Here is a 16,998-nt window from a genome sequence, read left to right on the forward strand (position 1 = left end):
CGTGCAGTATCTTGTTCTTCTCTCACGTATTTTTTTGTTCATATATTTAAAGAGAATGCAAATGAAAAATATGTTTGCAATTTGTTTCAAAAAAATTGCTCTTGGCCTAAAACTTTGCATTTCACATTCAAGCCTAGGATAAATCTTTACGAGAGATTTATGAATGCTGGGAGAAAAGGAGATTTACCAACAGCTGAACTTGTGCAGCTGTAATTAAAACGTCTTAAACAAGATTTGAAACTGACTTTATTTGCTTGCCAAGGATTTAATATCCATACTTTGTCAACGTATGATACCGTATTCAGTTAACTCTGCATTAAGATTATTTTTTCGATGTAAAAGCTATGTCGGACTTAAATCTGTATTTAGAACTCCATAAATAACAAAATTGATGTTGACTTCATATTATATGCCTGAAAATCCCTTCATTATTTGTAAATAAGAAACTGACTTCTCATTAAGTTTTAATTAACTATAACAGGGTAGGCAACCTATGGCATGTGTGCTGAACGCAACACACGAGCTGATTTTCAAGGGCACTCACACTGCCGGGGTGCTTGCTACCAGTCCGGAGGGCTCTGCATTTTAATTTAATTTTAAATGAAGCTTCTTAAACGTTTTAAAAAACCTTATTTATTTTACATACAACAATAGTTTAGTTATATATTATAGACTTATAGAAAATGACCTTCTAAAACATTAAAATGTATTACCGGCATGCACAACCTTAAATTAGAGTGAATAAATGAAGACTTGGCACACCACTTCTGAAAAGTTGCCGACCCCTGAACTATAATATCCTAAAATATCTAAATAAAATTCTGTTGCCTGTTAGAGTGTAAAACATAGATTGTATATTGCCTTTTAATACAGATATTTTTTGATAAAAGTAGCTATTTTTGGGTAGTCCTCAAAATCATCATAAGAACAAATTAGCACATTTTGCTCATTCAAATACAGGAGTTCTTGTTTAAATAGACTTTTGGCCTTTCAGAATTGAGTATGGCTCTCTTTCATACATAACATGCTGTTTTATTATGCATGTACAGTATTAATTTTTTTACGGTATGCTTTCAGTTCAGGATGGTGTTTAGCCTTTGACCTAGCCACTTTCTTACAATAAACAGTTTGTTGATGAGAGCAGCTGCCAAGAAGATTGCTTCCAGACTGTTCTAGTGTAGCTGAGGGAGAAAAATAAGACAAAATACACCTTACAACGCTGGATGGTGCTGTGTTATCTCTTCTGTGTCTTCATTTTAATGACAGTGACATATATTCTGTTTAGAAAATTCATAGTGTTCCAGACATTATAAAACCAGTGTACTTCTCCAACTTTAAAAATTAGCACTTACGAGGACCTTGATTTCTAGTACTTGTATTTCTCTGTCTAAACATTAGTAAAGAACCTTTTCAGCTTAATATGCCATGAATTTGTTAATTTATTTTGCCTCTTAATAATAAATTCTTCATGTTTGGCCTTTTTTCAGATGTTAGGTATTTCTCATTAGTACACTGGAAAGGAAGAGGTAGGATAACCCCTTTCTTGTATACATTAAGGAGCTGCAGTTAAAGGAATTATGAGAAAAGGGTAAAGGGTACTGACCTGAACAAGGCCGGGGAGTGGTGGAAATAAAGGAAAGTGGCAGGACCAGATGCTGGGGTGGGGGTGTCATACTAACATAACATGTACCCATGGGTGCGGAGTATTTATATCCCAGATGCCTTGGTAAGAATTCTCTTTCTACATTGGGCTTGCACCCATGGAATCAGAGTAGGTATTGGTTTTGTTGATCAGCAGTGAGCACTGTCCTAGTTGCCTTTTTCCTGTGGAGCAGGGAAGGAATTTTTCTCACTCTGCCAGGTTGGGTGGGGTTTTTGTTTTGGTGTTTTTGTTTTGTTTTGTTTGGCCTTCTCCCCAGCTGGTTGGGGACCTGGTGGAGATAGAGAAAGGGGTTAGGTCAGAAATCTTACATCTTAAAAGGTAACAGATGTGGCAGGTGTCTTGTGCAGGAACTCATTACAGAAAGGGTATAGTTCATGGATAAATAGGAGTTGGAAGAGGGTTCTGAGGCAAATATCCCCAAAGGAAATTGGGGAAAGAGGGATTGGGGCTCCTAACATCGAGTACAGTGGGCAACCTTCCTCCACTCCTTAAACCTCATACAATAGGAGGAAGGATGGCAACATTAAAATCAGTCCAGCGCTTATCTTTTAATGCGTGATTATTTGATTAGCGAGATAGGCCTTTGCCTCACAAACAGGAGCTAGGAGATTTGAGATCTATTCACAGCTTTGGAACAGCTGTACTGTCTCTCACTGGGCAAGTAAAAGGTGGCTGGTCTCACTTTACTTGCCAGTACCTCCTTCCACAGAGAAACAGATGGGAAGAGTGACTTTCCCTCCTCCATTCCACATAAATTTCTATGGAGTGGGGCAGTCACAGGTGGCCTAACCTGTCCCCTCTTACTGTTCCTCAGAGTTAAGAGTGCTTGATTCAGATCTTTTTACCTCCAGACTAACTGAAGAGGGCCTCTATTTTTTCCCCCTTCCTCTGCTAATCAGCAGTCCTGATGTTTCTTGCTGCTTGCCACCTGTTGTCATCATGAAGTTGTTACTGTGTCTGACCCTTTTTCTTTTATAAAGTGAAGGTCAGGGATATAGCAATGCTTTTACCTTTTTACTGCAGTTTGCCCACTTGATAAATGGAAACGATGGCTGTGAGGCTAAATTTATATTCTGTATGAAGTATTTTACGATACTTCAATGGAAGGTATTATAGACTTGGATAGTACTTTACTCTAATAATGTGCAAAAGGGATGAGGATGATAGAGTTTTGTATAGCTTCTACGTCTCCTGTATATTAATAGCAAGAATTTTAGTGCAATTTTGGATTTAAAATTTAAAAAGTATTAAGGCTTGCCTATTCTGGCTCAGTATAAAACATGCTTTTAAAGAACCCGGTTTTAAGGTTGTTTTATGATACACTGTCATCCTGTTTAGGCACAAAAATGTACCTTCTTTACAGGAAATTAAAACCTGTGTGGCATCAGTGGATCAGGGATCTCCTTGGCCAAAGACAGCTGCCAAAAGCTTGCCCTCGTGTGCCAGCAGTGGATTTTTCCTGCTGCCGGCCGTCTGTGTTGCAAGTGTTCTGGACTAGAATTGCCATCGCTTTTTCTTGGCTGGCACCAATCTCCCTTGCTGCCACATTGGACGCTGGTTTGTTTCTGTTGGATTCAGGGGATGATACGGGAGCCCTCCGGGGGCTAATTTAACACCTTTAAATTTGTGTGGCTGTTAAGCAAAAGCACTGTGTAATGTAGTGGATAAAGTACGTCTGTGTGCATGCACACTTTTTATATTTTAAAGGTATTTAGCTCAAATCCTGTAGCCTGTAGTTTTTTATTAATTTTTCCTCCCGTCAATGCTATTATAGATGAATTCTTACTCCTTTTCTAAAATAAAAATATAAAAAGGTGATACCTTAACAAAATACTTCACATGTGGAAATAGCCAAGGTAGGGGAAAAAAAAAAGTTTAGCCATATGAAGGTGTGATGTCTATAAAAACAGCTACACTAGAAATGGGTCATTCATACCCTCCTCTAAACTGCTACTACTTTTTCCCTGTGCAGTCTTCACTAGCAGTTAAAAATTGTAATAAATATACAGTCTTACACAATTTATGGTAGGCTCAATCAATACTTCTCAAATATAAAGACACATACTTTATTCACTAGGCAACACTATTTTTGCTTAATATCCATGCAAACTTAAATGTGTTAAACTAGCCATTGGAGGGCTCCCATGTCATTCCTGCAAGCCAGTGGAAACCTATTGAATTACAAGAGGAAAAAGAAATTTATATAGGGGCTGTTGAGTTTCAACAGGGTTCTCCTAGTTCACCATTTCCCCCTTTCAGGAGAAAGAAACCAGTCAGACACCCTTCATTCTCATCATGCCTTGTAAAAGATCTACCCATTTTAATTTACACGTCATCCATGATGCCACTCTCCCTGCCTCAGTAGTCCAGGTATGTCCTACTCTTTGGGAATTGCTGATGAGATCTTCATAATATGCTGCTTCTTTTTTAAAACACACTTTAGTAAGCAATGAAGTCGTTAAACATTGACATTTACTGTCATCATTGGGAACCTGGAAGTGGTGGGTGAAAGTTCTATAAAAATGCAGCACAGCAAGTTACATTTTAAAAAAGGGGTTTAAAAGAAAGTTGATGAATAGTGTTACATTAAATACAGTAACACAGCTGTTTTATTCCTTTGACTTGGAGATGGTACGGATTTGGGGCATAGTGACACAGGTGTCCTTTGCCCCAGCCCAGTAGACTTAACCTCAGGCTAATAGATGTTGAGTAGATTTTTTTTTTGAAGACCGGAGTGTGCCAGCTTCCCAGCATTTTTTTAAACAAGTGGATACTAAATGGATTGGGGATTTTTATTAGTTCCATTTTGCACTTGTTTGTTTAGATTTACTCCACCTGTTTATTCTTAACTGACTTCTGTTAAATTGTAAGCCACTTTACAAAATGCGGGGTATAAAAGTAGTCTTACTGAGTTGTACCCATTACAGTTGAAACTCTTTTGAACTGAAAAAAACTGATTTTGGGTGTAAGAATGCCTTTAAGTAGGGATTAAGGTTGAATTTAGAAGGGTCACATATGAGGTAGACATCTGTATTAGAACACATCTCCTCTTTAGTGTATCTGGAGATTATAGTTGGCACTTTTTACATGGTGACTTTATAAATTTTTTTTTATTTTTTAATGTTTTTCCTTCAGGGATGAGACAGTTTCGGGGAGGTTTAGTTTAAAAACTAAAACTAAGGAAATGGGTAAGTCAGTTTTTTCTCATTAAGTTCCATAAGAATAGAAATACCATCATTTCTCACATGCGGCCACTATGGCCGCATGCAGCCAGCACGGGCTTTTCTTGTGGCCACAGCTTCTTGGGCAGTGACTGGGGGTGGGGAAGGGAGAAAGCCCTTCAGGGCCACCAGCAGGGGTTGGGCCCTGCCATTCTCTGGAGCCGCAAATGGTGAGACTCTGGCTTTGGGCTTCAGCCCTGGAGTGGCAGGCAGCAGGTTTCAGTTGTGGGGCTTCAAGCTCCAGCCCTGGATTCTGGCTGCAGATGCTGGCCTTTGGCTTAAAGTGTATGAAAGAGAAATTGAACAGTGCAAAAGGTCTAGAGCAGGGGTTCTCAAACTTGGTTCACTGCTTGTTCAGGGTAAGTTCCTGGCGGGCTGCAAGATGCTTTGTTTACCTGAGTATCCTCAGGTACAGTCACTTGCAGCTCTGAGTGGCCGCGGTTCACCGTTCCCGGCCATTGGGAGCTGCAGGAAGCTGATTCTTGATGGGTGGAGCAATGTCCATGATGATCCTGTTGTATGTGCTTATGTGACAACAGAAGAAGGGAATGTCTTCCTTACAGAAACAATGGATACATCAGGAAATGCACATACAGCAGAATACTTACAAGAAGTAGCAGTAAAAGCTATAACAAACTGGGAAAAAAAATTCATATGTATAGCACATTGGTCACAGACAATGCTGAAAATGTATCCAAGATGGGAAGAAATTATTTAAAAGAGAGTGGAGAGAGTCCCAGGCTAATTATATATGGCTATAGTGCTCATTTGATGCACCTCCTAGCCATAGACTTCAGTGTTCCAGAAAGAAAGGCTAACGTTGTTGAAATTTGCAAAATACTTCTGTAACAACCACTTTGCAACAGCTGCTCTGAAAAAAGTGGGAGGAACCAAGCTAGCTCTCGCAAGACGTGTGATGGAACTCAGTAGTGGACTGTTTTGAGCACTATAGCAAGAACTGGCCTAATTTGATTATAGTTTGTGAAGAAAATCGTGAAAAAACTATGCTGTAAGAAGCTTGGGGCAGGTATGAAAAATCATCGGTATCATACCTAAAAACTACTCATTCGAAATCCCAGATATGTAAGTAGATCAGGAAATGTCTAGAAAGACGCATTTGGTTTATCTCTTTTTATTTCTTTATGGCTTGTGAATTCCTCTATGCTAATCCCAGGTGCTTTTGTTTTGCTGATAACCTTTAAACTGGACCTCAAGAAAAGAATTCTTGATGCTTAATCCTTGTAAGTGGTTTTTTAAATCTAGCTATAGCCTGAGTTTCGAGATGTATTTTCTTTCTTTTTGTTCTTAAAAAAATTTACCTTTTTTTAAGAGCAGAATTGGATTTTTGTGTTCTAAGAGGTTTGTGCGCATGTTGTTTAATTAGATGGTAGCAACAGCTGATTTCCTTTGTTTTTCTTTCTCAGCTCTTCCCCAGAGGGGTGAAAGGACTTGAGGGTACCCTACAGGAAGGAATTCCCAAGTGCGCCTTCCTCGGTTCTTAAAGGGGTTTTGCACTTGGGTGGTGGCAGCATCTACCCATCCAAGGTCAGGCAAAAGCTGTAACCTTAGGAGTTTAATACAAGCCTGGAGTGGCCAGTATTATATTTTAGAATCCTTGCATGCTCCCACCTTCTGCACTCGAAGTGCCAGAGTGGAGAATCAGTCTTGACAGATGCGTCTAGAATGCAATATGAAATTACATCTGTTTGTAAGAAATTAAAGCTAAGTATTAGTAACAGATAATAGGTTACTATATGTAACACATGATAATGGCATATAAAGATTTTATCAGCAGGAGTTTGGGAGTACTACATATTACTTTAAGTGAAGTCATAAGTGCAACGCAAAGATCAGCCCAAAGAAGCACTGCTAAAAACTTCTACGCCACTTCATCATTAGTTGTGTATATGCGAAAGCTAAGCATGAGAGAGTTTGAAAAACATTATTGGAACTGTTTTCCATCTGTAAGGTCAGGTGCCTTAGTTGTCTTGAAGCTCAGTGGGCAGAGTTTAGAGGAGCTACAAAAATCGGAAAATGACAAAGTAGCATTTCTCGACCTAAACATGTCACTATTTAAAGCCTGTTGTCTCAGGCCCTTTTGTGGCTAAAAGCTAGAGCTGAGTCCCATTGGGGAAACACATTTTCCTTACTGCATAGAATAAAGTCAGAATTCTTTTTGCACTTACAGGATTTCAAGATCATGACTTCAATGTATAGAAAAAGCTGTAGCTTGCACAGGAAAGAATGCGCCATCCTGAGATTAGAGCAGATGTAAATTCTGGGGAGGATATTCCATAGCTGGAGGGTGAAAACAGGTCCACTATTTTTTTTCTTTAAATAGACAGTGGTGTTTGGAATGTTAGATTAATTCCTTGGGAGAAGAATTTGTGGGAAATGAGCATGTATCATAGCCAGACATGTATTAATTGTGCTGCAGTTAAGATTCTGGACTGGGACTCAGGAGAATCTGAGTTCAGTTTTAGCTCAGAAAGGTGCTGAGAGGATAACTTAATGTTTGAGGCACTGAAATACTGCAGTAGTGGGGGCTGCTAAGTACCTAGAGATTGATATCTGTCACCTCTATATGTACCTAGTTACACAGATCTGTGTGCTTTTAAACTTCACAAGCGCTTTCTGTTTAGAAAAGATCAGAGCAAGAAAAATGAATACGTAAGCATTTTTATTAGTAAATAGTGTGTGATTTTTCTCAATGTTAGTTCGTCTGTCTCAGATAGCGTGACAGGAGAGTTTGCTGGGACTGAATAAGTAAGTAGGCTGAATTTAGAATTTGCTCATTTGTATCAATTGGGTTATTATGGTCATTATTTAATGTCTCGGGGAGTCATTTGTCCACAAATTTCAGATCTGTAGCTCTTTCTTTCCTTGATGCACCAGAAATGTTTAATGTATAGAGGATTTGAACACTTTTAAAATAGCTTGTAAGTTACCATTTTCTTTAATCCGTTCATCAGTAGCTTTAACTTCCTTCCTTGCCTTAGCTTCAGTATGTTGCCTACTTGTGTACCTGTGATATAGCTACTTCTATTTTATCTTCTGTTCCTAGCTGATTAGTAGATAGCTAATCCAGTTTAGATTCATAGGTTATAAAATGAGTGGAGAAAAATACAGCAAAAAGACAGTTTTTGTGTGTGTAGGTGACTGACTTTTTGCTCCTTATACTTGGCCTAGATTTGGAAAAGTCCCAGCATCATCTTCTTTGGCTGTTTAGAAATAGTAGGTGTTTTTTAAAGAGATGGCAAAACATTAGGGGGGAGGGATAGCTCAGTTGTTTGAGCATTGGCCTGCTAAACCCAGGGTTGTGAGTTCAATCCTTAAGCAGGCCACTTAGGGATCTGGGGCAAAAATCAGTACTTGGTCCTGCAAGTGAAGGCAGGGGGCTGGACTCAATGACCTTTCAGGGTCCCTTCCAGTTCTAGGAGATAGGTATATCTCCTATTATTATTAATTTCATATAAACCCCTCTACAATAGCATTAGATAAATCCAAAAAGCTTTACTAATGTGGAGCTGCTGTTTCAGGATATCTCAAGGACCTGTGTGGTCCCAATCACTCATCCCCTTTGTCTTCAGTATAATTTATTTCACATTTCTAAGGCTCTGTAATAGAAGGAAGAGAGCTGAGCATCTAGGAGCCTCTGGGATAAGTGTGTGCTTATACTGCTTGTGTCCTGTTTGAAAAAAAATTAATTCACAAATTTATACAAACAGCATCATTAGCTGTGACAACAGAGCAGAATGGTCAGTTCCTTCTGTACACTGAGAATACTGAGTTCTCTTAATTAGGCAAATGCTTTTGTAAGGTCTTTGCTGGCTTCTTTGTTAATCTGTTTTAGCTAGTTCCTTAGTTACCCTGGCCAGTTCAAATAAGGTCCTATCCAGATTGGATTTAGCAACATTTAGATCCAAACTTATCAGTAGTCACAGCCTCTTCTGCCAGCGTTCTATCAAGGAATCATTGTTCACCATTATGGAAATGCTTTTTACTAAGTTGTTACAACATTCCCAGTAAACTCTGTCATAACTCTGAGTCATATGGCCTGTAGCACAGAAGCCTAAGTGGTTAGTATGCTAAATCACCCACTCAGTGTGGGAGTATCCATGTGTTTTAGATTGCCTCACCCACTCAGGTATGGAGCCAAAGAATGTCTGCACAGAGTCACCAAGAGACTTGTTGTAGGAAAGGGGTGGGATTCAGAGGCCAAGAAGCTGCAAGGGTGGTTGGGTTGCAGGTCAAGGAAGTGACAAGCAACCAGTCAGACCAGGGCAGATCAGGCAGATCCTAGGGAGGGGAAGCCTAGAAAATGTAGGCTAGTTTTTCCATACTCATTTGGAGTGATCCTTTTGATATAAAAGAACAACAACGAGGAGTCCTTGTGGCACCTTAGAGACTAACAAATTTATTTGGGAATAAGCTTTCGTGGGCTATAACCCACTGCATCAGATGAAACATACAGTAGGTAGGTATAAATACACAACATGTGAAAAGATGGGAGTTACCTTACCGAGTGGGGGGTCAGTACTAATAAGGACAATTCAGTTAGGGTGGATGTGACCCATTTCCAACAGTTGACAAGAAGGGGTGAATATTCGCAGAGGGAAAATCACTTTTTGTAGTGCTAACAAGTCCGATTCAATTATGGTTGATGTGGCCCATTCCCAACAGTTGACAAGAAGGTGTGAGGTTTGAGTGGTAGCTGTGTTAGTCTGTATCAGCAAAAATAATGAGGATTCCTTGTGACACCTTAGAGACTAACAAATTTATTTGGGCATAAGCTTTTGTGGGCTAGAACCCACTTCATCGGATGCATGGAATGGAAAATACAGGAGCAGGTGTAAATACATGAAAAGATGTGAGTTGCCCTACCAAGTGTGAGGTTAGTCTAATGAGACAATTCAATTAACAGCAAGATACCAAGAGAGGAAAAATAACTTTTGAAGTGGTAATGAGAATGGCCCATTTCAGACAGTTGACAAGAAGGTGTGAATAACAGTAGGGAGAAATTAGTATTGGGGAAATTAGGTTTAGGTTTTGTAATGACCCAGCCATTCCCAGTCTTTATTCAGGCCTAATCTGATGGTGTTCAGTTTGCAAATTGTGAGTATCAACAGAGGGAAAATTATTTTTTGTAGTGACCAGGCCTTGTTAGCACTGACCCCCCGACACACACACACTCGGTAAGGCAACTCCCATCTTTTCATGTGCTGTGTATTTATACCTACCTACTGTATTTTCCACTCCATGCATCTGATGAAATGGGTTATAGCCCATGAAAGCTTATGCCCAAATAAATTTGTTAGTCTCTAAGGTGTCACAAGGACTCCTCATTGTTTTTGCTGATACAGACTAACACCTCTGAAACCTTTTGATATAGACATTCTCAGAAGAAAGTTTGTGTGCACTAATGTGCAGTTGTGCATATTTCTCTCATTTTCCTCTCTACAGGAAAATCATATTTCTTTTCTGAAATGGCTTGAAAAAAAAGTAGATGTTGAAGGATTAATAAAATCCAGCAAGATGACCCTTAAATTTGTCTCATCTTACAAGCCAGAGATGGAGATAACACAATCTCTCATACCAGTCGTCACTGGGGGAGGCTTCTCATCTGAACACTTCAGCCTGCAGACATATCAACACAATCTGCAAACAAAGAAGCTTGGGAAGATTGTTCTGTTTGCTGAAGTCACATCAACAACAATGAATCTTCTTGATGGGTAAGGTGCTGGTGTAGACCATCTCAGATAAACATTTTGAATTGTGATTCACATATAATGAAATATGCTAACCATACAATGTTCAGCAGGAAATTGAAAACTTTTCTCTTTGGCTTAGCTTTTGCTCAATAACCTCTATATACACACAAGCTATTTCTCCTATTGATTGAGAAGTAAGAAGGAAAGAGACTGTTTATTTGTAAACACTTAGGAAATGCTCGATGCTATGGTGATGGAGGCCTTACAAGCATATTTAGATGTCTTTGAGAAGGAGAACTTAGTGCACCAATTACTTTCTTGATAATAGGACTTAACCATTATTTCTCTTGTTGCAAAATGTTAATATTTGTAATGTAATGTTTTGTGAAGGCATTACATAAGCAGGTATAGAAGACTTGGGATTTCTCTAAACCTCATTGATAAAAATAAAAAACAAGTCTTCTTATTTAAAAAATCATTTATTTCTTTGTAATATTATATACTCTTTTACATTCTGTTTAATACGCTTTTAGGTGATATGAATATTTCACTATCAAATTTCTTTTTTTGTTTCCAAACATTCATTAGAGTTTAAAAATACTTTTGAGCAACACATAAATGACTTTGGTAACACCTATGCAGGATGTCTGTTGAGGGACTCCAACCCCCATTGTGATGATGTGGAACAGTTGGCCAGATATGCAATCAGTTAAGTCATCTTTAGGGGGAGGGATAGCTCAGTGGTTTGAGCATTGGCCTGCTAAACCCAGGGTTGTGAGTTCAATCCTTGAGGGGGCCATTTAGGGAACTGGGGTAAAAGTTGTTTGGGGATTGTTCCTGCTTTAAGTAGGAGGTTGGACTAGATGACCTCCTGAGGTCCCTTCCAACCCTGATGTTATATAATCTTAGCTGTGATCACAGTTCATTAGTTAATCAGCAAGAAGAGCTGTTGCTCTTTAGCTATAGAGCCCAAACTGTCAGTCTTATATAAACTGAATTTAGAGTATATTTTATTGATAAGGGAATAGGTGGATTTGGTAAAAAAAAAAGCCCACTATATTTGAACAAGAATGAGTCTGTATTAGAATCATTTTATAGTAGTTTACATTTTATGCTTAAATAGCTAGTTGACAGTGTTCATTAAATATTAGCAGTCTTTTCTGTGGAATTTAATAGTAATAGATCAAGGAATTTTTTTAACCCATGATTTTAATACATTTTTCCTGAAATATACTTTAAACTGATTCATAAATAGGATTTACAGAGTTTCTTAATTTATCCAGAAATCCAGAATAAACTAGAAAAAAACAAAAGCAAGTTTGAAAATTTGAAGACTTTAACACTGTTCAGCTAAATTCTTTTAATTAAACTATTAATTGTTTAAACTAATTTAATAATTTAATTAAACAATTCCTTATTAAGATGAAGACAAAACCCATTAATTTTTCTCACTATAGGTGAAAGATATTGCTATGGAATATTTTTTCCTTTTTTTTTTTTTTTTGGCATGCTAATTAAAAGTTAGCTTAAGTCTGAGGAGGAGGAATAACTTCTTATTTTGGCCTCAGTCCTGCAACTGGATCTGTTTGCAGGAGCCCATGCACCTGTGTGCATCCCCATGGATTTCATTGGCAATCCACAGAGACACAGAAGTCCATTCTTCTGGATTTTATGCAGGATTTGGTCTTCATTTTTTAGTGTGGGATAGTACCTTTTGTTGTATAACTTTAAAAAACTCACTGCAGGTGAAATAGCTACTCAGACCTGTTAAGATGAAATCAGAATAATCATTGTGTCTGAATAAACTAAGGACATAATACTTCAGTTAATAATTAGGGATCACATCATTGTGAGGGTCTATGGTAGACCACCAAATCAGTAAGAGAAGGTAGATGAGTCATTTGTAGAACAAATAACAGAAATATCCAAAACATAAGACATGGCACTAATACAGGATTTCAACTATCCAGATACTTGTAAGATGGGAGAAAACACAATTTCCAGTAAGTTCTTGGACTGTGTTGGGCAAAAGTTATTTGTTTCAGAAAGTGGAAGAAATAACCTGAGGGACAGCTATTGTAAACTTTATTCTGACTAACAGGGAGGAATCGGTTGTGAATCTGAAGGTGGAAGGCAAGTTGAGTGAACGAGATCATGAAGTGATAGATTTAATGATTCTAAAGAAAAGAAGGAGTGAAAGCAGCAGAACAAGGACAATGGATTTCAAAAAAGCAGGCTTTAACAAATTCAGAAAACTGGTGGGTCAGGTCTAATGGGAAGATAATGTAAGGGATAAAGGTATACAGGAGAGCTGGCAATTTCTCATGGAGAAGGTATTGAAGGTGCAACTGCAAGCTATCCTGATATGAAGGAAATATAGGAAGAACAGAAAGAGGCCCTTGTAGCTTCATCAGGAGCTCTTTAATGACCTGAAAATGAAAAAGGAATGCCACAAAAAGTGAAAACTGGAAGAATAGTTGAGAAGTACAAAAGAATTTCACAAGCCTGTAGGGATAAGGCTAAGGTACAAAAGGAGTTACACCTAGCAGGATGCATAAAAGACAGTACGAAAGAGGTTCTTTAAATACATTAGGAGCAAGAGAAAAACAAAAAGTGTAGGTACAACAGCGAAGGAGAGCTAATAACTGGTTACCTCAAGAAGGCTGAGGTGTTTAATGCCTATTTTGCTTCAGTCTTCACTAAAAAGGTTAGTGGTGACCACATACTCAACACAATTAATATTAACAACATGAGGGGAGGAATGCAAGCCAAAATAGGGAAAGAACAGGTTAAAAAATATTTAAATACGTTAGATGTATTCAAGTTGACAGGGCCTGAGGAATTCATCCTGAGGTACTGAAGGAACTAGCTGAAGCAATATCTCAACTGTTATCAGTTATCTTTGAGAACTCATGGAGGACAGGTGAGGCCCTTCTCATGGAGAAGGGCAAACATAGTACCTGTCTTTAAATATTGGAACAAAGAGGACCCAGAGAATTATAGCCTAACTTGGATACATAGAAAGATACTGGAGCAAATTATTAAACAATCAGTTTGTAAGGGGATAATAGGGTTATAAGAATAGCCAAAATGAATTTGTAAAGAGCAAATCTTGCCAAACCAATCTAATTTCCTTCTTTAACAAGATTACTGGCCTACTGGACGGGAGAATTAATAGACCAGGTATGTCTTGATATTAGTAAGGCTTTTGATACAGTCTCACATAACATTTTCATAAGTAAACTGGGAAAATGCAGTCTAGATGAAATTACTGTAATTTGGGTGCATAACTTGTCGAAAGACTATACTGAAAGAGTTGTAGTCAGTGGCTTGATTTCAACCTGGGAGGGCATGTCTAGTGAGGTCCCACCTCAGTCAGTCCTGGGTCTCGTACTTTTCAGTATTTTCATTAATGACTTAATTAATGAAGTGGAGAATATGCTTATATAATTTGCAGATGACAGCAAGCTGGGAGGGATTGCAAGTACTTTGAAAGACAGGATTAGCGTTCAAAATAACTGTGACAAATAGGAAAATTAATCTGAATTCATTCAATAAAGACAAATGCAAAGTATCTTGCCTAGGAAGGAAAAGTCAAATGCACAACTACAAAATAGGGAATAACTGATGATAGTACTGCTGCTGAAAAGGATCTGAGGGATTATAATGGATCACAAATTGAGTGAGGCTCACATTGTTATGTGATGCAGTGATAGAAGAAGGCTAATATAATTCTGGGATATATTAAAAAGAGTGTCGTGTAAGACACAGGAAGTAATTGTTCTGCTTTGCTTGGCACTAGTGAGGCATCAGCTGGAGTGCTGTATCCAATTCTGGGCGCCACACTTTAGGAAAGATATGGACAAATTGGAAAGAGTCCAGAGGAAAGCAGCAAAAGTGATAAAAGGTTTAGCAAACCTATCCTATGAGGAGAGGCTAAAAAAAACTAGCCATGTTTAGTCTTGGGAAAAGAAGACTGAGGGGGGACCTGATAAGTCATCAAATATGGTAAATGCTATTATAATTAGGACAAAGCTGGGCTTAATCTGCATCAAGGGACTTTTAGGTTAGATATTAGGAAAAACTTTTTAACTGTAAGGGTAGTTAAGCTCTGGATTAGGCTTCCAAAGGAAGTTTTTAAGAACGCCTGTCAGGTATGGTGTAGGTAGAGTCCTGCCTCAGTGCACGGGTGTGGACATGGTGACTTTTCGAGGTCCCTTCCAGTCCTATATTTCTGTGATTCTATACATTTGCACTGACATTTGTTTCAGATGATGCAATGACGATAAGAATATCTTCACTTTTGAATATTAGGTGTTGTATTGCACAAACTACAGTTGGGATTTCATTAGATATCACGTTAAGTAGGATCAGACCTGGTCATTATTTGAGATCTTCAAGAAAAAGATAAAGGTGCTCCAGAAAGTGGTGTTGGCATTCCAATAAATCAAGGGTTCTCAAAATGAGGGTTGGGACCCCTCAGGGGGTCGTGAGGTTATTACATGGGAAGTTGCGAGCTGTCAGCCTCCATCCTAAACCCTGCTTTGCATCCAGCATTTATAATGGTGTTAAATATATAAAAAGGTGTTTTTAATTTATAAGGAGGGATCGCATTCAGAGTTTTTCTATGTGAAAGGGGTCACTAGTACAAAAGTTTGAGAACTACTGCAATAAATGTAACTTTTCTTCTGATTCCAAACTTGGGCCCTGATCCTGCAGACCCCTGAGGCATTTGAGTTAGTTAACCCACTTTTGTTTTTGGTCATATCAGCTTAGCACGATAATGGAACTGAACGAAGTCTTTCCACCACTTTCTGTTTTGTATCAGTGACACGCTATCTGGAGTGGCTCACAACCATGAGTGCCTGCTTCAGGGCAGATTGTCAAAAACAGGTCAGACACCCCAAACTAGTGGTATGTTCTGCAATTAGATTTCGCCAATCCAGTAACAAGTGTGAACTCTTGGATCACTATAACAGTCGTACCATGGAGTCACAGACAGTCCCCTTAGACCAAGAATCGGCAACCTTTGGCTTGTGGCCCGCCAGGGTAAGCCCCCTGGCAGGCCGGGCTGGGCCGGTTTATCTGCCATGTCTGCATGTTCAGTCGATTGCGCTCCCAGTGGTTGTGGTTCACTGCTCCAGGCCAAGGAGGTGGAGGGATGCGGCAGCCAGCATGTCCCTCGGCTTGCGCTGCTTCCTGCAGCCCCCTATGGCCTGGGATGGCAAACCGCGGCCAGTGGGAGCCGGGATTGGCTGAACCTGTGGACATGGCAGGTTAAACAAATCGGCCCAGCCTGCCAGGGAGCCTACCCTGGTGGGCTGTGTGCCGAAGGTTGCCGATCCCTGCCTGAGATTCTCAATGTATCTTGCCACCCAGGCAAGCTGGCCTTAATTATAAATGATCATTTACACTGAAAATCACTAAATATTCAGGTTACTTCCAGTCCCAAGAGACCAGTCATTCACCCCAGATCAATTGGCACCCTAAATCTTACATTAAAGACAATGTCTGTAGCCAATCCTGTAATGAACTATTTAAAGGTATATTAACAAGGAAAAAGAAATTGTGTTTATATAACTACATCGCTCGGGATGTGGGTTTTTCAAACCTATGAGCGACGTGGTTATACTGAAGTAAGTGTGCAATCTAGATCTGGCCTTAGTTTAATGTCTCTTGCCCTGTGAGAGTTCAGACAGCAAAGAGATAACAGATTTTTCTTGTGAGCCTGTTTTATCTTTTACCTTTGGCCTTCTAGTCCGTGACATGATCTCTCTTGCACATAGCATTTCCAAGGTGTGATAGAGCTGTCACCAGTTCTTTGTACTTTGATGTTTCTTAAATGGCCCATTTAATCTTGATTGGCCTCCTTAATAGGTGCAGGGGACAATTCCCATGCCTGGATTCACATGTTCAGAGCAAACCTTTTCAAAGTTATAAAGTAAACCTTACATTTTTCCTTATAGCATGGCATACAGGCATTACAAGTGGGATTAATGCATGCAGCTACTTAAAAGCATTTCATAGTCTAAACAATAAATATATTCTTGTAAGACTAATGTCAGTTCTGAACCAAATGAACATATAGGTGAGCTGGTTTGATTTCCAGCTATGAGTTTGTCAGTTCTTAGCTAACACCTGCAGCCTTGGCCAGAGCTGGCACTTTGGTTTACCAGCAACACAACCAGCTTCATGGATTTGTTCATCTTTAAACCTTTTTGTTCTGTGCCACCGTGTCTATCCTTTGTCTTCCCTCGTTTCTAGTTTCTTTCACTGTGGTATGTATCATCATATAAGGTATCCTTCCCATGTCCATTATTGACATGTCCATGCAGTTGTCTTTCTTGACTCTTCTGAAACAATGTTATTTGTCATTTTCCTATTAATTCATTTTTTTATTTTC

The 16,998-nt window shown here is 38.9% G+C and overlaps 1 protein-coding gene across 1 annotated transcript in view; it reads left to right on the plus strand.

The window, feature by feature from the left end:
- Nucleotides 1-16,998, plus strand: part of HLCS (holocarboxylase synthetase) — a 209,545-nt gene that overhangs the window by 59,310 nt on the left and 133,237 nt on the right. The window contains exon 6 of the mRNA XM_030578034.1: nucleotides 10,348-10,616. Coding sequence (XP_030433894.1) covers nucleotides 10,348-10,616 — 269 coding nt within the window. The remainder of the gene's footprint in view (nucleotides 1-10,347; nucleotides 10,617-16,998) is intronic.

Source organism: Gopherus evgoodei, chromosome 1 (assembly GCF_007399415.2).
Source record: "Gopherus evgoodei ecotype Sinaloan lineage chromosome 1, rGopEvg1_v1.p, whole genome shotgun sequence".
NCBI classification, from domain to species: domain Eukaryota; kingdom Metazoa; phylum Chordata; order Testudines; family Testudinidae; genus Gopherus; species Gopherus evgoodei.